At 40.8% G+C, this 26,744-nt stretch overlaps 1 protein-coding gene across 1 annotated transcript in view; it reads right to left on the reverse strand.

Moving 5' to 3' along the window:
* Positions 1-3,002: 3,002 nt before the first annotated feature.
* The window catches only part of STK4 (serine/threonine kinase 4), a 48,197-nt gene continuing 24,455 nt past the window's right edge, over positions 3,003-26,744 (reverse strand). The window contains exons 10-11 of the mRNA XM_074920040.1: positions 26,374-26,531; positions 3,003-6,138 (exon numbers count right to left, since the gene is read on the reverse strand). Of these exons, the coding sequence (XP_074776141.1) occupies positions 5,980-6,138; positions 26,374-26,531 (317 nt within the window). The 3' untranslated portion in view covers positions 3,003-5,979. The remainder of the gene's footprint in view (positions 6,139-26,373; positions 26,532-26,744) is intronic.

Here is a 26,744-nt window from a genome sequence, read left to right on the forward strand (position 1 = left end):
ACCTCCCGTGAGCCCCTCTGCTGCGCTGCAAACAGCAGCTGCCCTCGGAGGGGGGCTGCTGTGCGAGAGCTCCAGGATTGGGTTTGGGAAAGCCACGAAAGATGCTTTCTTTTTTTAGCCGCCTGCTCTCTGTGAAGACATTAGGATTTGTATGGCTATGAGTAACTGCACTAGGAAAATCCTCCCACTGCTGTGCAGGCAGATCTCGCAGAGCTCGAGTCTGCAGAGCAGGGAAGAACCAGGTGCAGGAAGGTGCCCAGCACCCGAGGAGTGGGTGATCACAGCCCACATTCGCATTAGCAAGACACTTCTGTGCACCGATGCCATGTCTGGTCTGTCTTACTATTTCTAAGGCAAGTAGGAAATTCATGTTCTTTTGCTAATCCCCAATCAGTTTTCCTGAGAGTGACTGCATTTTCATTTGGTACAGCGGGTAAATCAATTAAACACTTTATCAGGTTATTTCTACAAAAGCTGCTCCCCACACTCAGAAAATGACTGATGAAAGAGTGACTCTTTTGCCTCCAGGGAATGGTGATTAAGGAGTGACCTTATTAAGCCATTTCATGCAGCTGAGAATTAGATAACTCTGCTTAAAGAGACAAAGTAAACTTCATTACTTCTGTATAAAACTTCTTTTCCCCTGTCAACTTGCAGACCTGTGACTACCCTAAGTGTGGTGCATGCACTCACCTGGTTACGGGGCAACTGGGAGATTTTAAAGGGCTTCATTTGTAGGAAGGAAAGGCTCCTCGCTAGCAGCATTTCTGGGATCTGTCCTGCTCGTAAGGCTCCTACAGCCCTGCTGAGCTCAGCAAAGTTCAGGGAGTCAAAAATCAGAGCTGACTGATGGAATACATGTGTTAAATCATCATTACTTGTAATTCCTCTATTTGCTGCACTACGTATGGAAACCAGTAAAGACAAACAGTGCTGTAAATCAATTTATTTTCACAAAATTATGATAAAACACTTTTTACTGGTAGTAAGAAAGGCCCAAGGTCTGCATATACTCATGGGTTCACTTTATCCTTTATCCAAACTGCCACTCTTAAGAAGCTATTGGCTTAGTTGCAGGAGACACAAGGCTTTCATTCTGTTTGAGATGCTAAATGAATAGCCTTAAAGGTGTGGAATTAAGTTAAACAAACATGCCTAGACAGGTCACAGAATTTCAGGAAACAAAAACCACAGGTCAAGCGTGCAAGGAAGCACAGCACCAGTGATCCACAGCCAGATCTTGAATGTGCAAGAGCAGCTGAGGGGGGAAAACTGCCCTGCACCTCTGTTTAAATATCATCCCCTCTACAGTCAACAAGTGACAGTCCAGAGGTCGTGAGCCTCTTGGGGCTGAGGAAAGGCTGCCCTACAGCTCAGCCATCACTGACTGTGCAGAGGCAGGTCTGCAAGAGGCTGGTCTGCTGCCATGACCACTCTGGATGGGATTCAGGGACTCTGGGCTCCCTCCGCCTCCAGCACTGTATTAGTGTTAATAGTGACAACCAAGAGGGGAACAGAACAGACTGTGCTTCGTAGATGGAACTGAATTGTTTAAAAAATTTTAAATAAGTTAGGTGTCTTCCTGGACTCTTAAATTAAAGGGCAATTAAGTCACTTTCAGTCTGGAAAGATCTGATGGGTGTCTCCTGCTTTGACGCTCTAAAATTTTGCCAGAGTGATTAACGCAATGAAAAATTGTCAACTGTCAAGTCAGGGCTGTCAGCCAACACCCAAAGCATTTATCTAAAGCACATGCTCAGGCTCTTCTGGCCTGTGCACAGGACAAAATGAGGGCGTAGACAAGAGTAACTGGGCATAAAGGACACTGGCACAGCAACACCTGTCCCTTAGTACTGATAATTATTATGGCAGGGGGAGAAAAACTGCTGGTGCTGCAGGCTTTGTGGAAAGTTGACTCTCCCCCATGGGGGAGAAAAACCTGGCTAAACATCAGCCCCAGCTCATGGCTACTTGTCAGTGTTGGCTTTGTTAGTTATAGGCAATTAATATTTGTGCAGCAGGTGTGGTGCCCCCAGCATGAAGGGAGTGCCAGTGAACACTCCCCCAGTACGGCTGCAGTGCTGCTGCGCGCAGGGAGGGCAACCCTCCCGTCGTGCTGGGGCTCCACAACACCCTGGTAATGTTACCGAGAATAGGCAAGAGCTCCAGGCTTTCCCAGTTACTAGAAATGCCCGCAGTCTCCCTCCCTTTGATTTCCACACTCCTTCCTAACATTTAAAAGCTCAGATCTATTTTGTTTCTTCCGGGATTGCTAACCAAAGCTGACTCCTGAATGAATTCTGTCTCTGCTTCAGTTAGTCATCCCTTCAGGACAGATTTAGTAACTGCTCAGGGAAACCACGTAGAAGCCAACAGTTCACCGTTGGAAGGCAGCACCCACTCACTGTCAACTTCATCTTTTTCCAAGCCAGAAAGCTGAAAGTGCAGCAAGTCAGACGGAATTAGGCAAGTAAGACTCCAGCCTCACCTGTTGTGTAGGAAGGTGGATAAATTGATAGGTACCTAGTCCCAAACCTGACTGCAGGCTCTGGAAAGTTGCTGCAGTGTGAAATAACGGAGCAGAGATGGCAAGTATCTACAGCAGAGCTCACACTCCCCATCTGCCGGAGCACCCCTTGGGACAAACACATCTCCTGCGATCGCAGCTCCAGGCTGGCAACGCTCCTCGCTGCGGGAAACCGCCCGGATCTCCACCGCCCCCCGCCCGAACTGCCACGGAGCTGGCAGCACGTGGACCTGCCCCTGAACTGAAGCAAATCTCTCCTTGAGGTGAAGAATTAGTAACGTTTTAAGGCTAAGGAAGTGCCTGTTCAGGAGTGTCAGACATGTTTATTGCTTGTGTTTATTAAAGCTTGTATGCCCCTCCAGAATTTCGCATAACATAGGTTGACCAGAGGCACATCACGTTAAAACTTGTTCTGATAAGCAATAATACACCAGAGTATTTTAATGCATAAATGAATCACAACACATGCTTTCAGGTAAGGACAGTTTATTTGCCCCTTTGAACAAATAAGGCAAGATGTTTGAGAAAGATCAACAAAATCTCCTGTATCAAACTCAGAGGAATGCAATAAAAGTTACTATTTCATACATATACAAACTAATGACCCAACACTATTATATACAAACAGCCAGATCTTAGAAAATAGCATTTCAAGTCAGCACTTTATGCCAGTGTTGCTAATTTCTTTGTTACAAAAAAGTTAAAGCTACAAACTTCACATTTTTAAGTCTCACATGACTGACATCATCAGTATCTCTGGGTTTTAGAAGCAAAGATAATGGTTTGTCCAGAACACTTTCAGCAATGCAGAGGGACCTAAGGACCACAGAAATGCAGCTTCACAACTAAGCAAGCTTTTTGCTTAAGAACTTTGTCAGAAGAGCTTTCCCTTAGAGCACAAGCCTTGGTCTTAGCCTGGAGGTCTCTGAGAAGTGAGGAGGTACTACGCTCCCAGACAGTCTACAGAGAGACCAAAAAGGGAATTATTTTCCCGAACAGATTGAAAATCAGAGAAGGAAAAAAGAATTCCACTCCAAGTGCAAGAAACATTATCGAGTCTCAGCCACTGCAAGCATTTAAGAAAGGTTCAAAGACAGTTAAGCCATTGGACCAGTTTTACTTATTTTGGTTCATTTGCTGTATTTTAAGACAACCACATCAGCAGAGTATTTCAAGAGTGCTTACATTCAGTTACAGCAGTCACAGGTTGCATATTCCGTAAACAGACACCACCCTGTGGTGTTTCACCTAAACCTTGGGTTTTCTAATGCCCTCTGATCAGTAGAAAGTTACCTACACAGTGCAGAGGTAAAAATACTCCCAGTAGAATCTGCTTGATCCACACCACATGCCAGCAGTGCACAACTTACCATGTCACATATCCATGTCCACCACAGCAGAAGTGTCAGGCCAGATCCATCCAAGTGACTAATACAAGATCCAACACTTGACCAGATGCAAAGGACGCTCATGAATATTGCTCATAATAAACACGTTTAGGGCAGAACGTATTGCACAGATTTCAGACGAGCACAGTATGAGCCCCGATGTTCACACAGCACTTCACTAGACCTTATTAGAGAGTCCAGACTAAAGGATTTTAGTCCGTTAACAACAATGTAGCTTTTAATTACCTGGCTTTCTCAATTCAGAACTTTCCCAATACATGAGGCTATCAAATAGCTGTTATCCCAGGATGTACTCTTACTTCGGTGTCCTGGATGCACTGCCTACTGCCTTCGATTAGAGACAAACCAATGCAAGCAGATCAGCAGAGGGGCTAAAAATGGCTTGGTTCCTTTCACAGCAATGGAGTATAATATTAACAGTAGCCAAGAGTCTGCTCCAAGCAGGAAAAAAAAAAAAAAAAGGCCTACAAGGCGTGAAATGAACACTTCACCTCTCTAGCAGCATTTGATTCAGCAGACACTGCTATTTAGTTTAATTATCTAGGTGATGTACCAAGGCCGATTTCAGAAGAATGGCATGGAAACTGTTCCCTCTATTAGAGCAAAATAAAAATAAATCGGTAGAAATACTTACTCTGTCCAATATTTCATGATATGCTAGATACATCTAAAACTACATACCTCTTCTGTTACAGCTCATGGGGCAGAGGCATCACTTGGTCTCTGCCTTGCAACTAGACTCTTTGCTTCTGTTTTACTCTCCACTCTACTGGTGTGAGTTAATTGCACCATCCTCACAGTGATTGTACACACTGGGGTGTTTTCATTGATTGAGTTATACCGGGCAGGAATTACAGGGAAATTTAAAGAAAGCACACAAGAGCATCCAGAGGAACTGGAAGAGAAGAGACTGAATCTCCTCCAGTAGGACATCAGTAACTGTCTTCTCATCCAGATCAACCCCACCTTTGTTCCACCACCATAAACGCACATCTTTGTTAATTCAACAAAGTCTTTACCTTCATTTCAACTTTTCTGATGTGCTAAACCTTGCAGAAATGTGAAAGATTTTTTTTTTATTCAAGCGTCTAAAGATGTAAATCTGAAATGAAACCTATAGAATATTTCACAAACTGTGGAGATTTTTAACTCCTCTCAGACACAGCAGAAGTACCTAATTCCTGAGAGAGGTTCACACAACTTCCGCCCAGTCAAATACTGTTTCCTTTTCCCAGCACTCCACCATCAGCAGGGTCTCCCTGAAGGACTTTTCCAAACAAACCGATGAAGGAGAATCAGATCATCAATTGGCTTTTGGTTTTAAGTCAGTGTGGATTTTAAAGTACAGAATCTAATTTCTGATGGAGGCACAACATGCTTTATCTACTTGTATTAATTCATAAAGTACACAAAAAGAGGACAAAACTGAGGTCTTGAAGAAACCACACTTGCTTAAAGCACACAGTGTAAGGCATGGGGCTTATTACAGGCTTCTTAAAAAATGAGAGTTAAGTTTCTTTCAAAAGGCTGGAACAAGTTTGTACATGTTCTCACCCGCTCTCTTCAGTGACCTAAAACTTATCAGTACCTTAACACAGTAGAAAGATACAGTTAAACAGCTTGAAATTGAGTCTGTGCATTCACAAACAAAAACAAAAACCACAAAAGATGAAGCCATTAAATACCACAATCCGTATTAACTTAAAACAAAATGGACTACTGAAAGTTCAGTTGAAAAGAGAATGAGCCAACTTTCATTAGCCTATTTCTATCTGTTCCTCTGATTTAAAACCAACCCCCCCTAAAAACAGTAACAAAACTCCTTCAGAATAATGTTTTAAATATATGTCTAACATGAAAACATATCATCAGGACTTTCCACTTAATGGCATTCCTGAGTTCACAAAGGTGCTATGGAAAAATAAATGAGCAGAAGTATTGCCCTGTATTTTGCTAGCGTATTTCAATAGAAATCAATCTATTCAGTAGTCATAAAAGCAAGGAGCTGATTGTTTGAGGATGGAAGAATATTCTACCAGTGGCTCAGAAGTTCTGCTGCCGCCGCTTCTTGGCTTCGATGGCATCAAGGATCGGCTGCCGCTTCGACTGGTACTTCTGGCGGATTTCTTCAATCTCCTGCTCCATCATGGGGTCCAGGGCTGAGAGCCGCCTCTGCAGTTCATCGACACTCCAAGTCTTCAGCTAGCGGGGAGACAAAAGAAGAACAGACATTAGCATCAGTACAGCCACAATCCAGGCACCTACAAGGATTTTGCTGCCCACCCGATGGTCACAATGCATCTTCCAGTAGGAGAAGGTGGAAGAGTTCTGCTCCAGACTGCTGCCCTCAACGAGACTGGCATGAGCCTCAGGATACTGGGCTGCTTTTGCTCATTTTACAGATACATTACATGCTCTGTTTAGTGACAGTGTGAGTGTATAAAACAAGCAGTGAAACATATCCCCCATTGAGTTGTTTTTCTAATGCTTCATTTTGCAGGCCTAGAACAGAAATACTGTATTGAGATGGAACAGAAGTGAAGTTCTCTCCCCCTCCCCTTTCCTTGAAACTAAACTTCCTTCTGCTAAGTGACGAAAGGAGACAGAAGGGAACAGGAAGAAAAAAAAAATCATTGACAAAAGTTGCATTTGGAAAAAAAAAAAAAGCATGTATGTACAATAAGGCTGAACCTCAAACATGATGAGGAATTCAGACTCTAAGCTAGAAATCCCAGAACACACACAACAGGTTACTTTGGGTCAGCCTCATACTGATATAATATGGAAGTACAATTTGTATTTTACTGTACACGTGAAGATGTCAGGCTAGTCTGGACAAGCTTCCCTTCACTCAATTCCCTATCCGCCTGCCCTTTGTTTAATTGGCTCTCTCGTGTGTGCCAGTTTGATGAGAACTGTCGCAGAAAAGTTTTATCTGTGATTAGAGATTCCAAGTGTGGCCTGGGACTGTCTAGATTGTCCATAGCTACATAATATTATAGTATTATAGCTTGTAGAATAGACAGGATTTCAGGATAATGTTAAAAATATGGACACTTGAAGTGCTTCAAATGTTCACCTAAGCACCAGTCCTGTTCCCATCCAAGACCAAGTGACACCCAGAAACACACAGGAGAAGCTGTTTTACAGCTGCCACAGAAGGATGGAGGATGGGAATGACTATTCGCACCACCTGCTTTCAATGACCATCTGCTGTGGATATTAAGAACATGCAAAATAATGTGTTTTTTTGTGAGCAAAGAAGTGTCAGTTTTTAGACCTTCCAGAAATGTCATAATTGAGTGACATCTTCAGTTAAATGCAAATGATGCTACTGTCCTGGTTTAGCTGTTAATTCACCAGCTATTGCGGTTATTCCTTAAGCCATTTCTGAACCAAAACACACAGTGAAACGCTTGCTGCCTATTATAGGGCAACAACTGAATTACCGGTCATTTAATGGCAGTTTTGCATCAGTCCCTAAAAGGTATGTAAATATTAAAATACAAAAACATGGATCCTTCTTCCTGAAGTGGAAGAGATACCAGTTCCTAAGCCACAAAGTCATCTGCTAACTGATTTCTCTCACGACGTCTTTTGAAATTCTTTAGCATATTCTGCTAAGTAAGATATTTCCTAGTTGCAGTTACAGGATCACAAATCCACTTGAATAATCTAGACACACATGAAGCAAAACCTTTCTTGCAAGGGTATACAGTCTTTCAGCCTCTCCAATCAGGCAACTGTTCATTAGAAAGATAAAGCACTTCCTCTGCAAAGATATACATTATTTATATACGTTAATGCAACTTTACCAGACAGCAGTTTAAAGTTGATGCATGGCACCAGTTGCCTTTTCACACTAATTTATTATGGAGCAGGTAATTATTCAACATGCCCCTTCCTCACAGTCTAGGGAACTGAACAGTCAAATAGAAATGCAAAAAAGAAGAAAACATTAATTCAAGTACTGAACACATGTACTAAGCAGCTCTATCACAGCAAATGGCTGTCAGCTCTCCTAGAGTACCCAGAGCTAGACTACTAAAAGAGAATTTTGGAACAGATCTAAAATACTTTGCCCACAGCTTAAGCCAACTATTAGACATCAGAAATCACCCCAGGACTGCAGTCTTCCATGGATGCCCTTTGAGCCTTCTCCATCATCCTCCCAAAGTTCTGGGTGCTGCTTACAGCCAGAAACAAATTGTCAGAGTTGATGGCCCAGAGGGCAGAGCAGATTTACAGCAATGATCTCTCCAGACCCCGAGAACACAGCAGTAAGAAGAAAAAACCTCCCTTAAACATGATCCGGCATCACTGGACATCCTCTGTGGATACCGACACACAAAGTATTTCTTCTAATTGTAAGCAACTGCTTGCCAAGGGATGAAATGGCTTTGACACTTCCTGGGGCTGTGTATTTGTCAGGACAGACGGCTAAGGTGCTCAGAGTACAGCTAAGTCTGGAGTGGGCAAAAGCCTACAGATGTGTATTAATAGGAACAGATCAGGAGGTGGGTTACCTGTGCAGACGTGTGATGCAGAATGAAGTAGCTGCTTACAGAGACTGATCAGGGGTTAAACAGAACGGGGATGGTGGGAGAAGGAAGTGAGGCGAATCAATGCAGTGCAAAAATCTAAGAGCATTGACACATCCTGTGAGCAATGCTGCGTGTTGATGAGGATGAACTAATTACAGAGATTTCATCTGGAGTAATGTCAACGTGGCTGTGAATGCCATGATACTCCTAAAAGAGGCAGAGAAGCCAAAGGGCAACCTAGTAAAAGGTCCATAATGTGACTGTTCACCACAGATGAGCTGACAAGAGACTGACATGTGTCCAATTACTAATGAGAGCCAAGAGCCCATGCAGATGCAAAGGACATCTAGCCTGCTCCCACTGGGCTTCAGACCCGTGACAACATGAGCCCTAGGACCTGGGCTGGGCTATTACTCAGCTTGCCCTTCCACTTGCACATGCATCTTTAAGAGACATGAAAAAAACCAAACCTGCTTAAAACATGCTGGCCTCCATTTAACTTTGCTGCATGGCATTTCACTGTAAGCCAATGACACAGACTTCCTCCCAGAAATGAAGTTTTTAAACTCTAGTATATCTGTCTCTGCAGTGATAGACTCCTGGGATACTGACATTATTCTCTTAGAGAAATGCCAGAAGCAAAATAAGAAAAGAAGGACAAGGACAGAGCATCTCATGACAGACAGTTACTCAGGGTAAAGTCTCAGTGCTGAACAGCTGCAATTAGAGCTGATTTCAGCCATGGGCTCAGTCCCATTCCTCTCCTCACTTCTCAGCAATTCTGCCATTGTAAGAAGTCTGTCTTTATAAAAGCTATCTATTTTTGTCTACACTGATCAAATATCTAAGACAAACTTTTAAAAGAAGGCATCTTATTTCAAAAGTAAAGACTGATATAAAATACTTGTTCTAAGGTTGGTCAAACATTTGTCAACAGGGAGAGGTGGAAGCACAGTGAAACTGTTCAAGCAAGCTGATATGTGCGGAAAGCTAATTTTTAAAACATCTGATTAACAGCTGTATTTTTATTGAGAATGATCTTAACTCTGTAAAAATGACCAATTGAAGACAAACTTCAGAGGTGCATGTGTTCACTGGAAAGCCTCTTGCCCACCGCCATGCATGTTGCTCTTTGTTTTTCAGGCTGCAGACACCACCGACAGCAATATCTTGTTTTAATATGCTACTGATTTCTACTATATAATTCAGAAGGACATATATAATTACATCCTTTAGAAGGACATAACATATGGCCTTTCCATGCATATGCAGTAATGATGGACAAATGAGGAACAGATCATTTGATATACCATTTCTTCCTCAAGGAGAAGATTTGTAAGCTATTCATGACATCCCTTCACTAGCATTTCAGATAGACTTGCAGATAACTACTCTGCTGAACAATGTTCACCTCAGCAAACTGCTTCTGAGTTGCCATCCTTTTAAATCAGGATTTTAAAAATAGGGGGGGAAAAATACCACTTGCATTTGTTACCGTCAGGTAAAGTGTCACCGCAACATGATATTCTGCTGAATGTAAATGAATCTAAGCAGCAAAAGGAGAATAAATAAAGGCTCTCTGCAGACATGTTAGACATAGCCACAGGTTCAATATTCAAGGGCACCATGGTCTGAAATTTATACCTATGCAGTTCTGTCTTGAGCAAGAGGCAGTCTAAAAGCCTGCCACAGTATTTTTTAAACAGACCATGCCAGATTTATGTTTCACACAAGATCTACTGTAAAACATAAAGCCTCGAGAATTAGCTCAGCCCCTTCCCCATTCCTAAGAAAATGAAACAAAAAACCCAAACAGTGAAAACTGTTTAAATTAGAAGCCAATGAAAATGATTTACCACAGTTCTCTTGGTATGCAGAGTCGTTACACTGAAGAGCACCCGTGCCTGGTTTTCCTACAGCAGGGTCTGTAGCTTGACCAGTTTGGGACCTAACATACTCCTCTGGTCCCTCAGCAGCCCTTCAGCAGCACAAGGTCACCGCTGACTCGGACCAGTCTGCACTACCGACATCAGTAGGATGTTGTCCAGTAATCTCCGAGTCACCTCAGCTATTCTTATTTGTTCCTCTACAAAACACACTGCCAGCAAAATCCTCTTGTTGCATGAATTAGAAGCATCAAATAGAAACAAGCCGTTTCCCAGCAGTTTTCACACATTTCTGCCCCAGCAAAGACTTTCGGCAGAGCACTAACTCACTGGCTGCATAGGAATCAAAAGAAATATCGTGGGTAAGTGTTCTTCCTGCAACTTTCTTTTTACTTGCTGACACTGATCCCTAGATTTAGTACAAAGCCTTTTCTTTGCGCCTTTGCAACGTTTCATGCCTATCTGGGAGTTGTTTTTAAATACTGTCTTGTAAATCCTGAAGCTTGTGCCAAGCATCCAGGAAGGGGATGCAGTTCTACCCTCATCTTTCAAATGCGCAGATGGACGCTGACTTCTGGACCAAAACAGGAATATATATGACATTGGTAAGATGGGGTTATCTTCCTCGTGGCAAAATCATTTGAATATTTTGCAGAAGGATGATATTTTCAAGTCTTGATACTACAGCAAATCCTACAACTAAAATTAGGAAGATGTTCTCTGCTTCCTAAGGCTTCTAGTCATACCCCTCTACCATGATTTCTGCGAGTTTGAACACTTGCCTTCCACATGCTCAGAGAGTATTTCTGCCTTTCACCCAAATATTCCAGGTGGCATTTACTGTTCAACACAACTTGATGTCAAACTTTTAAGTTTTAAATAGCCTTTAGAAAAACTGGCTTTAGCAATTATCACTTCATAAGGGGCAGTGGGAGTTTGAAGACTAAAATACAGAAGTAATAAAATTCCAGCTTCCCACGCTACACAGGGAAACAAATTCTTAGTGGAAAAGATATGAGCTAGATGAGAACTAAAGAAAAAACAAATTAATTGTCTATTTAGCATAGCTTTTATTGTCCTATCTTCCTTTTCTGCCTAGTTTTACACTTCAATTTAACAGTTCTTGACTTCATGCCCAGTGATCAAAGCCCCCCAAAGAAACTCAAAGACATCTTGAATCCTATTAGCGGGAAGCAAAACTCTTCATTTACTTGTGTGTATTTAGACTGGCAAAATCCAAACATGGCTTGAGAAGGGTTGTTATCCAAACCAAGTTATTTAAGCCACGCTAAACATTAAACACCAAATAGGAATTTGCTGACAGAGATAATGAAAAAATATTACCACCATAATATAGGAGCAATAGGCTACTTCACAAAAACCAAATCAACCAGACTGGGACTACAATTGTACAGAAGCACATCTGAGCTCTCACAGGAAGCTACCACTGATCACACGCGACACCACAAGTGGCTATGTACCAGAGATAAGTATAAAATAATTCCTACAAATAGTCTATTAAGTGTTCAGATCTCCTTTGGGAAGGGAGGCTCTTCACGGAAGAGACTAATTAAACTTCTGCTTCACTTGACCTTGGCTATCAGCACTGCTATCAAGATGTTTCCCTTCTGATAAAACCAAGGGCATTCTCGCAATTCCTCTCCAGGATCCTGCAGATCAGTTTGATGCGTATCCACCTCAACTTTAGAACTTTCCTTCTATCACCTCCTCAAGCAGAGGTTTATTTTTGGGAGGCGATCATCCATTGGATGCCACTTGCTGTGACTATTTGTAGCAACCACTCGGAGTGTAATTCAGCCTGCAGCATGAGAGAGTGCATGGGTGCTACAGAAGACCACGAGCTAGGGAGACGTGTCAAATCTCAAGGATTCATGAATGTGAGCTCTGACAAGTGTAAGAACCGAGATTATTCTGGAATTAGCCTTCTGTAACTCGAAAGACTGGTTAAACATGGTATCAATTAAATGCTCGTATCAAATATACTCTGAGGGAACAGATTACTGAATAGTAGTATGCACTTTTTTTAAACCAGCAAAAAAAGCATTCAACTTCTCTGGCCAAAATTAAATGTAGAGGGCGATTTCTCATGCTAAGCAGTGCTCCAGACTTTAGGTCTTGAAAATGGTGATATAAATTGGTGTTGGAATAGCATGCCATTTTTTTCCTTAGCATTTTTCCTGAAATGCTGGCTCAATACCATTTGGCATAATTTCAATCACTGATCTAAAAATTAAGTGCCTTGTTCTCATTTATGTTTCTAGCATAAGGAGGTCTCAATGTAATGTATGAGCAGGCATTAACTATTTATTCACTATAAGCTGTCCAGTGCAAGGGACATGAAAATCTAAGAACCTACAGGCACTTACCACCCATTTTTCATCATGACTGTCAGGTCCCTACAACTTCACGAATCTGTCAAGCAGCCACGCTACAGAGGGGCCACACTAAATCAGACCAAACCCCAATGCCTACACAAACATTAATTATCTTGATTTTTTTCCCCCCTTTTAGCATTAGCATGTCAATGAAGTTTCGCACTGTTATGAAAGCAGTGAATGAAATGCACTCACTGTGGGATTTCATGCAAGATTAAAAATACAGATATTAATCTTTCAAAGGATTTGAAAAATAAGTCTCAGCAGCACAAGCTTCTGCTTTTAATGCATCTTAATTATTTAGGCAATGTGCTAGCAAAACACATCATGAGCTGCAGTATCAAGCACAAGTCAAAACAGCACTGCAGCTAGAACTTTGCAATGAAAATGAACAGGATCTGTGATCAGTGCACATCTGGAGCCAGTTGTTCCAGGCCACCTCATCCAGACAGCAGATGACTTCAACAGAGAGGTAACACTCAACTTTCAACTAGATCAGCAAAGTCAGCGCAAGTCAAGCAGCTCTGACAGTTAAATGAGTATAATCAGAACATCGCTTTTTGTGAAGACAAGACAGACACTAACACAACACACTCAGCAACTGATCTCCAGGCAAACTGGAAAAAAGTATTTTAATAAAGAGTTGTATCAGAGGAGACCCAGGCTTTCTCAGATGACATGTTTAGGCTAGCTTTACCTTACTTTTACAAATGCGGAGTTTTATGGCTACTGAAAGTGAAACATCTTACTGCTAATAAAGTTCCTAGTTATTTTAAATCACAGAACCATCTAGGTTGGAAAAGACCTTGAAGGTCATCTAGTCCAACCATTAACATAACACCGGCTGTTCTCAACTACACCATATCCCTGAGCACTACGCAGCTCTGCCTTTTTAATTAAAATAAAGGTGTATGATGCCAAGCCATTACACCTGTATCACTCCTACAGAATTAGCTGAAGGTGATGGGTGCCATCCTCCTTCCTGCCCTGCTCACTGCAGACCACATTGTGAAGACCACGTCCAAACTGGAAACTTCTCTTTGTCTTGCATCTGCAGTAGGAACTACAAGACCACTCTTTTCAGCTTAGCAAGGCTTCTCTTAAACTGCCACACGATCACAGCTTGACCAGCTTCTTGGGAAGCTGCCTCTCCACTCAAGGCACTTGCTGCTCACAGCATCAGTACCACTTCGCTGATGCAGCAGCAGGTGCTGAGGCCACTGCTCTTCTCTAGCAAGAACTGCCACAGTTTTATTACTCGTTTCTTATTTCAGGCTATATTTACATTCCAAAAGTTTGATTCTGTTGGTTTAGCAAAGACTGTCCTCAAGCATGCTAATTCCTGTGACTGCTATGGAAGACACACACGTGTTAGACACACAACTGCTCCTTCACCAGCTAAGAGTAATCTTTGCTTTGGTTTCTCACCCTCCTCACAGTTTGGAAATTTTCCCCCATTTCTCAAAAGTCTGTAAGAGCCAGGGGGAAGAGCTTTGCTGTTGGCAAGATGTCAGAAAATTCCCAATACAGAAACTAATTTCAGAGGATTCTAGCAAACATCCAGATCTCCCCGGCTACTCAGACATAACTACGCAGCGATTAAGCAGAGCGGTTACCCACAGAGCAGAGAAGATTGCACAACTCTGGGAACACCATAGCCTGCATCAATAATGCTGGCATCCCTGAGTTGCTCTTAGCCAAGAATTGCACTTTATTCATCCTTACTGTGATCCTTAAAAGGCTCAAGAAAGTTTTGGTGTTACAGCCAGAACAAGCATACCGTTGTTACCCTCAGCATTATACAGAATTTATATTAAGGAAGAAAACCCATCCAAAGCTCCACTCACTGATATAAGTGGTCATAAAAAAAAAAAGTTTTTGAAGAGAGCAATGCATTTTAATCTTCTGAGCCTCGAGATTAAATTTCCTTTTTTAGCCTTAGTATCATTTATGAGTATGAATAATATTAACTTTCAAAATCATCCCAAGTACAGTACACAATCTAAACAAAGGAAATGACAAACTGTGTCAGCGGTGTTGTGCGGCACTGAACTTCAAGAAGTCCAAACCTTAAAATCCTTTAGGGACTTAGAAAGTGGCTGACTAATCCTGTAATCACAAAAACAAGTAATCTCACCGGTTTTTTTGGGTTTTTTTTCAGTAACTGAATTAGAAACCAAGCCAAAAGGTCAGCCTTTCTGGACAAGAAAAAAAAAAAAAAACACCAAGCAAAAAATAGAGCATCACTTGCTTATAAAAAACACTTGCTTGCCAGAGATTTGATTAAGGAAGAAAACAGCAGAGAGGTTTTTTTTCCTTCTCTAAGTGATTACAGTTTAATTTTCTTAAGTAAGAGTACCAAAATACCCCTGGACATGCTAAAATAAATCATGTCATTGGGCTTTGAAGATCTGACTAGCTGAACAACTCAGCTGTAAAGTACATAGCTGACTGACATGGGGGTTATTGGTTTGGGTTTGGGTTTTTTGTTTTGTTTTGTTTGTTTGAAGAAAAGCAATCTGTCAGAAAATGGTGATTCCTTCAAACCAAATAAAATTCTCTACAAATCTGAGAGGTTTAACTAAGTTCTGCTAGGAAGGGTATGTGGGTCTGTAATGGAGCTTACTTCCAATCCATGGTAAGTAGGCATTACAGATAGTTTTAAACAACTTTGGCCTATCTTAACAATAGAGTGTTAACCTTTAGTCAACAAATGTTTTTAACTTGAATTTTCATCTCCCAGTTTATTTCTGACTCCAGGAGAGCTGCTGAAGGGGATTTGTTTCCAGGAAGACCACACCAGTTCCTTATGTCGTGTACCTTAAAGTGAGGCTTGTCATGAAACCCCAGTCTGACGCTGCTCTGCCTTCCCTCCCTCACTAAGAGAAAGGAAGCAACAGCCACAAAGAAGACGATAAGAGAGAGAGTGAAAAGCTTTCTGAGGAAAGACTGACCTACAGAGACTTCCAGGACATTTTGAAAAATTAATAGCTTCATGACCATGGGAGAGACTGTTGTCTTTAAAACCAGGGGCATATGTTTAATATCTCAGAGACAAATACTTTTTGGAACAGCCTCCTGATGAACCATCTCCATAAAATCCATGTCACATGAACCTGCATGCCTCACCATACAAGGTTTTACCAGGTGTTCACTATTGCTTGGGCATCTATTTATAATGACCCTGCATGATGGCAAGTCACAAAACAAGAAGGAATTAAGCACTCCATTTCTGAGTAACATTCCTTTCAGACTATCAGTCACTATGTATTAAGACAATCTTTCTCCCTCTTTCTTGAAGGTCAAAGCTTGGGTTCTGAAGCTATCTGGTCACTGAGGTTACTGAAATAAAAGCTAAAGCAAACCTCCCAGAATACCCTGGATGTTAGAAGCAGTCACAGCCAACTGCAAAGTGTTACCTTCTCTACATTAGCAAGACCTCAAACATGCCTCACACATGATGAAACTTCCCCCAAGAAGTCTCCTGGTGAGCTAAGCAGGGAGACACCCAGCAATTACATACACCAAGTAACACTGACAATAAGCAACATCTAGATTTGTTCTGCGGGTTTTACAGTAATACAAGAAGAGAGGGCACAAAGGCAAATGCACCAGGTCTAGAAGTCAGAGCTGAGAATTTCACTCCTCCACAGTACATCATTTCAGGCACTTGTCTAGATGAGACCCTGTCCATTAGAAAATATTCACAGAGGCTTGATAGAGCCTATCCCCAAGCTTGTCCCCTATGGTCCAGAGACTCCATCCTCCAAGAAGCAATCCAGAGCAGCTCCTGATGCAGAGTCCCCAAAAGGAGCCCTTTTTGCTACAGATTAGAAAAACCTAGATAAGCTTGTCTTTTTAAGCCACATTACCCTTAACAAACATTTGTCCTGACAGATGAGTTGCAAGAAGATTTTAGAAGCATTTCAAATAGATCTCCTCTGAGCAGCAGTGTTCGTTCTATAAGGGAGATGCTGTGCCAAGAACACACCCAGCCTTGAAAATAGATCCTAACGCCTAACATGGCTCAGACAGGTTTTCTAAAAAATTCAGTATACTCAAGAGAATTTTCCAACACCACACTTTTAATTATTAATTCCTCTTCCCTTTCTCCCAAAGCATGTCGCAGCCTAACCTTAAATATACTGCAGTAGTGGGATAAATCCCATGATCAAAGACACTGGATGAAGTTCTGTGAGTTCATCCACAAAACTTCTAGTCAATGTCTCAGCTGATTAAATGCTACAGTAGGAAAAAGCAGCCTCCAAGACAGTCCCAGGATGTTGAATTTACAAGTCTGAATACTCTCATATAAAGTTGATTTCAGGTTACATTATTTCAGTCTCCATTAAGGGCTATGACCTAAGCAATTCAACACAAACAGCAGCAACTCATTTTACTTCCCACTCACCGCAAGTTTCATTTAAAAGCCTTATGTCACAGAAGGCCTGCTATATACAAAAATATAGCAAAAATGAAATTTTGACAGCAAGTTGTGGCAGTAAGTGCTTTGCAATCAATGTCAGTATGCACCAAAGTGAAAGCAGGTGGTGAACGATGACCCTGTTACCAAATGGAAGACAGCAGAAATCTATTCTCTTCCAAAGGAGATCTAAGAGTCAAGCCACTGAACAACCTTTTCCAATTTCAAATATTGCTAACAAATTTTAAAACCAAAAGCGGTATCTTCTGGGTAGGGTTTTTTTGTTGTTGCTGTTATAAAGGGAATATAGAAAGGTTTATAAAATCTATGTACATAGAGCTTGCCATAATCACACTGGTGGTTTGAAGCAGCCATGATGAGGTTTGCAATAACGTTCAGAGTGTCTTCCTCATGCAAATGTTACAGAATATTCAAGACCACTTAACAAACAATAAAAGAAACAAACAAGCTGTTCCTGGGCTTATTTTCAAAGTGACTGTATGTTTGATTACACAGTGACTAAATGAACCGTTTTTCCTTAATAAAGATCTCACAAGTTAAAAGTATTTGCTGGGAAGAACATACTAAATATGCTGAAAGGTAATGCTTAAAAGAAACACAAACAATTAGCAGAGCTTGAAAAATTCGTGGCAGATGGCTGAAAGAAAAAAAAGGAAATCCATTTAAGAGACATCAATGTTATAAATCAAGGCAGGTGACATTTAAAACCAATGAATAAAACATCACAAAAACCTGTCTTGTTTTATAAATCATACTTCACTGTGGAAATTACATCTAGGTACTGCACTTCAAGACCTCCCTCAATTAGCAGGAGATACCACTGAGGTACTATTTCAGTTCTGTAAATTAATAGTTGTCTACTTTGGATTGCATCTGTTTGCAGAAAAAAAATATTCTCTTTATCCAAGTCTGGTTTCCCCCCCCCCCCCCTAAAAATACAGTCTTAATGCTCTCCCACTGAAAGAAAGCTTTATTTTAGATTCAGCACAGCACAGCACAAACAACTCTTTCAAGTTTACCTGTTTCCCAGTGAGGAATCAACCCTAGTTCTACAGGACCTGGACAGAGATATCTATCAGCCATCCCAGATCTGGTTTTCTCTCTCAAACTGATGAATGCCCTAGCAAATAAGTTCACTTTACAATCAAAGAAAGACTACTGGAAGAAATCAGTGCCTGAGAAGTAATTTTTATTCCAGTCACCACTGGGAAAAAGGGGAGTTCATGATAGATGAAGGGAAGAAACCTTTGGACAGGGAAATCCCTGAAGATTCTCTCAAAGTGTTTGGTTTAGTTTTGGAAAAAGTGTTACTGAAAAAAAGCTCTATTTTAACCAAACTTTTTTTTTCTTCTACACAACACTATATATTCAAACAAATTTTTTGGTCAGTCTTCATTCATCACACCAGGGTGAGAGTAACTTGTTCTCTTAGAAAAGAAAGAATGTATTGCAAGTTTCATGGTAATTCAATACGAGTCTCAAGATTATTTGATTCTCAAATAATCCCATTTAAATAACCTGCAAATGCACATTAATAAAGCTGGTTTTGCTCCTGTCCAAGCAGATAGACTTTCTGGAGTCTTAGTAACCAGCTCGGATTATTCACTTGAGTAATTTGGATGGGAGAAAGGAAGAACAGAAAGATTAGTGTAGAGGCCTGCATCTGACACCTTTACCAAGCTCCTTAAAAGACAGAAATAAAAAGAAGATAAAGCTCAGGGGATCACAGTAGAGTCAGGAAACATTATAAAATCATAAACTATAGTCACACAACAGCAGCTTACACATATAATGCAAATACTTTTCTTCTAGCATCAACCTTATTGATGTATCCTCAGCATCCCTTCTTCCTACTGCTAGAAAAGACCCAAAGACCAGTTCCAACAAAATAAGAACAAATTATTTAGCCTGCCATCATTTTCAAAGCCTGCAACTGCACAGAAAATACTCCCAAGTTTTTAATCGACTTTAGAAGGACAAAAGGTAGCAAAGCTATAAAGCATCAATATTAGATTGCTAATAAATGCTATCCAAATGAATGTTTGGAGAAACCAAAGACATTGAATGTTCCGGGTACTGGTAGACAACAAGCTGTTCACAAGACAAATGACACCTTCACAGACAGAATACAATAAATTAGAGACTCTGGTCATTGTAAAGCAGAATGCGTTTACTGTTATTGATAAGCAATAAATCACCTGCCCTCTAACAGTTCCTCCCTATAAATCACTTCCAATGAAAGAAACAGCTGGTTCCAGTATGCAGCCATTCCTTACCACAGTCCTGAGCTGGGAGAAGAAATATACTGTGCTGAGTGATACCTATTTTTAACTGTAGTCATTCTGTAGTGGTGCAGGGGAAGCAGCAGGGCAATGCAAGAGACAATCTTGTGCACTGTGAGACCCCAGCTGCAAGGTTTGCAGATTCACACCAGGGCTGAGCAGATGCAGAGCTGCAGCAGGCATCAGGCACCGCACCTGCCCAGGCTGGGCTCCACGAGTGGCTTTCCTACCGCCTGGACCACACCTGAGAGGCATAACCAGGCTCGGATCTGCAGGCAGTGTCAGGCAGGTGTCTACCATCAGACTCCAAAATACAGTATGATCCTAATGCAATTTGACTTCCTTTGAAAGAATGAAGCTTTTATGAACTTCTCAGTAAAAACTCTAATATCTTGCTATCACACCAATAACCTAATTTGTCTCACTAGAAGGAAAAGGATTCGCATTCATGATTTCACTGCAAACCAGAAGCCATTTCTCCAACTGAACAAGCTGAAGACACCATCAGAATAACACACTTTCCTTCTCTTCTGGTAAAGATACCAGAAGGTTTTACTTTTTTATTTTAAAAATCTTTGTTTCCAGTGTAATGTTTCAAACTACTAAGTAAAAGCACAGAAATGAGGATCTTAATAAAAACCAGTGTATCCCAGATGAGAGCAGCATAATGAAACATTGTCTCATTAAATAGAAAATTGTATTTTTTCTTTACTACAAGAAAAAGAATTATACCTCCATTCAGGTAAGAGGAAGGCTCTTTCATTTACGTTATACTTGTAAAAAAGAAAGATCTAAGCAGTAGCTGTTAAAAGCTCTGGCTAGAAGCTGCTCACAGACACAGATAAAAAGTATTATGGTTTCCTATTAAGTAAGTATAAATGGACATACAGTTATTCAAAGTTATTTAAAGGATGGTGTAGTTGCAATACCAACTCTTGCAGTGCAGGTAATTCAAGAATTCCAAAAGATGGGAATATACATTTAGAAACTAGACTTTATTAAAATTTAAGTGTTTTCTTGATGCTTTTCTTCACAGTTTGTCAGACTATTGCTTTGTCTCTTACCTGAACAAACTGCAATCACAAGTGTGAAATATGTGTCGATTGCTCACGCTATCTCACCGGCTTGATGAACCACCCAACTCCTACAGATTCCTGCTCCACAGATCCCCTGGCAGGACTTGTGTAAGGAAGAGGAGCACTGTCTGCAGCAAGAGCTTCTAAATAAAACCACAGTAATGGGTCTACAGACATTTTTGAGCCAAAGATGCCTCATTTCAAAATTAGTGAATTTTAAGGAGCACAATCCATCGAGAAGTCAGGTATCAACAGCAAGCTGTGGCCCAAGCACTCTGGAGCAACAGGCTAGATGACTGGTTACTGGAAAGAGATCTGCAGTGGTGGGATCAAACCCAGCCCCCCCTCCAACTCCTGTAACTCAGGCCCCTTCTCTGCCCATCTCCGCCTAGCAGATAGTAAGGTGGAGACACAAACCGCTGCTTGTACATGAGGGCTCTGACTGTGCAGCCTGACAAAAGTGGCAGCCGATCAGCACCTGCATTCTTCCCCTCAATTAAAGGCAATTAACACCTCCTGCTGATCCTTCCTTCTTTTGCCCTGCAAAAATTTCAGAAGCAGTTCTACTGCTTGCAGACCAGTCTTCCCCAGTAGTAGAGAAACAGATGACACTGTGCACTGAAAGTGATAAAAGTCTGTTTTGGAACTGGGGGAAATCACACCAATCTTTCCTGCCCAAAGAATTTCCCATCGGCAGCCAACAAGACACTTCTCAAAGTGAGCTAAAGACAAGCTAGTGCAGAGAATAGCACTCACAGCACAGAAATGCAAGACCTGAAACCCAAGTTTGCTCACAGCAGCCTGAAGCATGGTGAACCTGTGAGCAAAGGCTATGACAAGAGACATCTTCTGCAGTCCTTCCATGGGAAGCTGATATCTGTCATCTCTATTCCTTCTACTTCTGCAAACCTTGACACTCTCAAGCATATACGTTAATTTTATTTTGTAAGGAAAAAAGTTCTGCTCCAAAGTTTGTCTGCTTCAATGAGAAAACACGTTAAGGCAGACCCTCTTCAGTAAGCCAAGGAGTGAGAAGACCCAAACTACTAGCTTGTTAACTGTAGGAAGATGAAAGGTCTGATCGACCAAGGCTTAGCAGATGCAAAGAAGTTGAAGTCTTCCCAAAGGCAGCTGCATACTTCTGAGGAGAGAGACATAAACTTCGTTTCTGAATGCCAACTTCCTTCTCAGAGCTGTGGTTAGCAGGACAGAGACTGCCAGCGCAGAAAACAACTGCTGATGGTTGCAGTTCTCCACTGAGGTCCTGGAGGTGAATGGCAATGCTTTCCCTCAAAAGTGGTGTTCTTCCAGTGAACCACAGATCCTAACAGCAGCTAAACACAACATAAAAAGTGTCTGTATCAATTAAGCTCTTGACAGGCTACCTTACACTGGCAGAAATGGTCAGCAAATACACAGATGCTGGAATCAAAAAAAGCCTTGGTGTGAAAGGCTGCAACTCCTTGTGTAAAGCCTGCTGAAAGACTTGATGTCCTGCAGTACTCTTGCTCTAGCGTCTGTTCAAAGCTCAGGTCCTATCTGACTCCACATCCAAAACAATACACTAGGATACTTAATTAGCACAGACTCAGTGTTGAAAGAAAAAAATATGAATTCAAGTTACAGCAAAACCTAAATTCAACACTACAGGTATTAAAAAAGAAACAGTAGCTGCATCATGATGGCAAAATTCAAGATTGACAGAGGCTCTACTGCCACTCAATTTCAACAGTGAAACCACACCCCTGAAATAAAACTTAAAATGTTTCTGTATTGTCATAGTTACCATAACCCATGAATGGCTGGAACCTGCTAATTTGCTGACAAAACAGGCTTTCATTAAAATGACTGGTGATATTGTTACTGATTTTATTATCAACTGAAATTGTGTTTGATTTTAATGTAAGTATAGAATTAAGGGATATTTTAGTAAAAATCATTTTACATTTATTGTATTTTGAATCTAGCAACCAACTGCTACTCTAAAATTCCCTGTACAGCCCCATACCAAACTGAGGGGATTGGTCATAATTGTTTAGTAGGAACAGTTAGAACCTAGGTAACAAAACATGAGGTGATTTGTAAACTGATTTATAGCACATGTATAGGACTAGAAGAATGCAAGTAGTTGTCAAGGTCCAGGATTAATGGGAACTGAGGGAAGTAACCGTAACAGCTTGCAGGTACCTGCCAAGAAAATGGTGTCCTTAAGCAAAAGGTAATTCCGGCAGGGGGAGATCGCGACTCCGACTCATGGACCACCTACTCACCTTACACCCCAGACCCATTTCTAGATATTTCTAACCTCTACTGCGCAGAATCGGAAATAGGAGGAGAATATGTTAATGATTTCTTGGAAGTTGTATGTTTATGTATGAAGACTTAATGAATATGTATGAGTAAGTTCTATATAAGGTGTATGATTCTGGTGCCTGGCACGTGTTGTTGGTGAGAGCACTCCCCTACACGTCTGGCCGTCAATAAAGAAGTGTCTGCTTATCTGCATCAAATTGGTGTCAATAAGTTATTTTATCCCAGATTTCGTTGACAATATAATACACAACACCCGTGACGGGATGATCCACAAATATGTGCTACCATAGGTTTGGCAAAACTGAATGCCTTTCAAGCAGGACCAGAATAAAAAAAAATAAAATTAAAAAATCCCACTTTACTCACAAGTGATATTGGAGCAGTGACCGACTCAGAGCAGTTAAAAGGCTTTTTAAAAAGGAATATGCAAAGGGTTTGTTGTGTCTAAGGGCAGGAAACACTGCACAATTAATTTTGCCGTATGTTACAGTACTACTGAAAGATGAAAGTGAAAAATGTATGACAAATCTTCTGGCATTATTAATTTAAGTCTGTGCAACAGTATGTGACTAACATTCATTGGCAAAATTCAATTCAACTACAAAAATTTTGAGATCTGATTACGACAATTAGGAATTCTACATACATTGCAGCCTGCCCATTAACAATCTAACCCTGCAGCATTTTAGAGTTTGTTGTATTCTTCCTAAAAGCAAGAATTTTTGCCCATAATTAGTATTTTTCTCCCCCATGTTAAATACATCATAATGTTCTTGAAAACTTTTTCCGTAATCAAGCAGGGCTTAAATCTTCAGAGATGCTTGTTCAAACACGAGCAGGGATGAACATTAACACCACTGGGCATTGACTAATCTGTTAATAGTAACTTCTACCTCAGAAATCCAAGACTGGAAATACGCTGCTGGAAATACACTGGGTTTATACCATCTCTGCCCACAACCAGGACATAGCCAGGGCATCACGTTTGCTGAGGAGGAATGGAGTTCATCTCTGGGTTTTCAGCTCTGTAGTGGATGGGGCTGACTCAGTCTAACCCTCATCTAACATGACATTGCCATTGTGATATAAATAGTGTCTTATTTGCCTGCTTCAGAGGAACAATGTTAGTCAAGAAAAGGTCAAATGGGTTTGCCACAGGGGAAAAGAGCAAAAATCTTTTGTAATTTAATATTCTCCCCCCCTTTTTTTTTTTCCCTGGAAGACAGGAGACTCCAGGTGCTAGTCACATAGGAGGGAGAGGAATACAGAAGAGGCATATTTATCTAGTCTACAGTAGCACAAAGCAGTAATATTTCAATCATTTCTTAAGGCCCAGGAGGCACTAATATTCACCCAGCATCTCACTGACCTCATCTCTACTTGGAATCCTGCAAACTCTCCAGACAAAGTCTCCTCAAACCCGTCTACTCTGACAATGCAGAAGTTATAGCTGCAGGCAGGTCTAGGACAGATGTATCTGATACACCTAACAAACACATTTTATTTTCCTTATTCTATACAATGCTTATTGCACTGATGCTTTCAATTAACACAGCATTAATAAACATGAGTTTTTACCTATAGGTAGACATCAAATTGATCAGTTTTAAGCCAAATGGGAAAAATACCCAGTTTTAAGTTTTTAAATACGTTACACGTGAGGTTACTGCTACCAACCCTCAGATAAGGGCTATACAAATATCAGCATGTATTTATTAAGGTTGTTTTCAAGCATTTTTCTTATCCTACAGAAAAGAAAGTAGCTCTGTTACAAAATCTGCATGCAAGACAGGCTGGTATATTCATACACAGTTGAACTAGAGAAATACATACAGCTGGGAAGCAAAATTTCTACAAATTACTACATGAAGGTGACCCAAAGCCCGATTTATTGCTAGCTTTTATTGCTTGCTTTTATTGCTTCCAGTGCACTGGTAATCTGTGCACATGGCAATACTTCAGTACTAATGGAAATCAGTAAACAAGGTCACATGCATGTCAAAGAGTTGCGTTACACATTCTAAAAATACTTGTAGGTCCTGTTTGTTAGAATGACACCGACCTTTCCTTGTGTCTTCCGTGCTGCCTGTGCCACTCACTGGGTGTAGCCTGCACCTTCAGCTCACTGCATGCAGGGTGGAATACATCCTACTCAGTGGAAATAAGGGTAATTGCTAAACTTGTTATCAACCAAATTAGAAAGTGAAATAATTACAGCAAATTTTCCCTTGGGCCATCTTCTGCAGACTATAAAAGACTTGTAAGATATTCTAAACCAGCCCATCTTTCCTGGGAAGTACCACACATTCAAAACTAATTGTTTATCATTAAATTAAGTTAGAGCCTGTAAGGTGAATGAGATAAACAAAGCATCTGACTTGACTGGTATCCTGTGCTTGGCCCAGACCCTGTGATACACAGGCTGCTTGCAGGCTGTTTATACAGCGACTTCAAGCCTACAGGCTAAACATAACATAGTGCATAGGGCTACAAGAGAGAGAATGAGCAGGTCCCCTCACCTAACCATCCTTTTCAGTCTAAATAAGAAAATTTGAGATGCAGCAGCAAAGACAACAAAATACGTGTAAGAGCAGTAGTCTACACAATCTGTACAAAGGTGTACAGGCTCCACCTATTACTCCAGCCTTAAAGTAAAGCATATCCTCGAGTCGTGATGAGCAGAGGATATGCTTTCCATACTGCTTGGTGAGATTCACTCCACATTCACCAACTACTGAACGCAGCGTGACAACCTGAACCACGGGCAACACAGACATCATAAGGGTGCACAATGCACTTAAAGCAAAAAGTGCTTGCAGTGAAGCATCATTGAAAGAAAATGCAGCAGAGGGAACAGTGTCTGGCAGAGCATGCATCTTCTTCTGACATTCTGAACTCAAACCAGCAGTATTCCATCCTCACAAAAAAAAAAAAAAAAAAATCAGATTTATGAATAATAGATCTTTCTTTGGACTTCTGAAAAGTTCCTGAAAAATCTGAGCACATGAACCTCAGGGAGGAAGACAGAAATTGAGGATTTGAAAGAGAAAAGACAACAAGATCATTGTTTATATAATAAAATCCTGTGCCAAAGCTTGAAAAAAACAAGGAAATTCAATGGTTCTAACACTGTTCTTTGACAAACACTATACATTCAGGATTTGCATTTCCCAACTGCCATCTGGAATTCTGTTTTCTCATTTTAAATACATAATGGGGAAGTAAAGCAAGATAGCTTGTACCTTCATGTCCTCAGGCTTTTTTTGTTCATTCGTTTGCTTTTAAACAAAGAAAGTATACAGATAATGACTGGTTATGATTACCGAGAAATACCTAAAGAAAATGAGTTTTTCAAAATGCCCCATCCAAATGCATTAGCAATCAGAATCTCCTCAAGTTTCCATTAGTCCATCAAAACAAGAAATAATCTTATAGCAGCTCTGACTAAAACTCTTAAAGATTGTCACATTGATTGAAATTCAAAGTATAGACTTACAAATTCGTAGTCTCCATCCTGTGGTACTTTCCAATCAGATGCATTTTTTGTCTGGCCAGACACATTCTTCCCAAAGCTATTGATTTGATTCTCCTTCTCCTTCTGCTCAAAATATTCAAGGAATGATGGCTTGGCTGGCTGCATTGTTTCATCTCTCCCTGGAAATATTAAAAACAAAAAAACCCAGTTGTTTTCAAAAATATATTTTCAGTTACACTGCCCTACATCATGCCCAAAAGTGATTTTATTTTTTTAGCACACACTAAAATCACACAGTACTGCTAAAGTACTATTTTTTCAGCAGCTCTTCAAGGATAAAACTGACTGTACAGTGAGAAAACTGGAGAAGGGAAACTTAAAGCTCCCTACAC

The sequence above is a fragment of the Athene noctua genome, chromosome 16 (genome assembly GCF_965140245.1).
Source record: "Athene noctua chromosome 16, bAthNoc1.hap1.1, whole genome shotgun sequence".
In the NCBI taxonomy this organism is placed as follows: domain Eukaryota; kingdom Metazoa; phylum Chordata; class Aves; order Strigiformes; family Strigidae; genus Athene; species Athene noctua.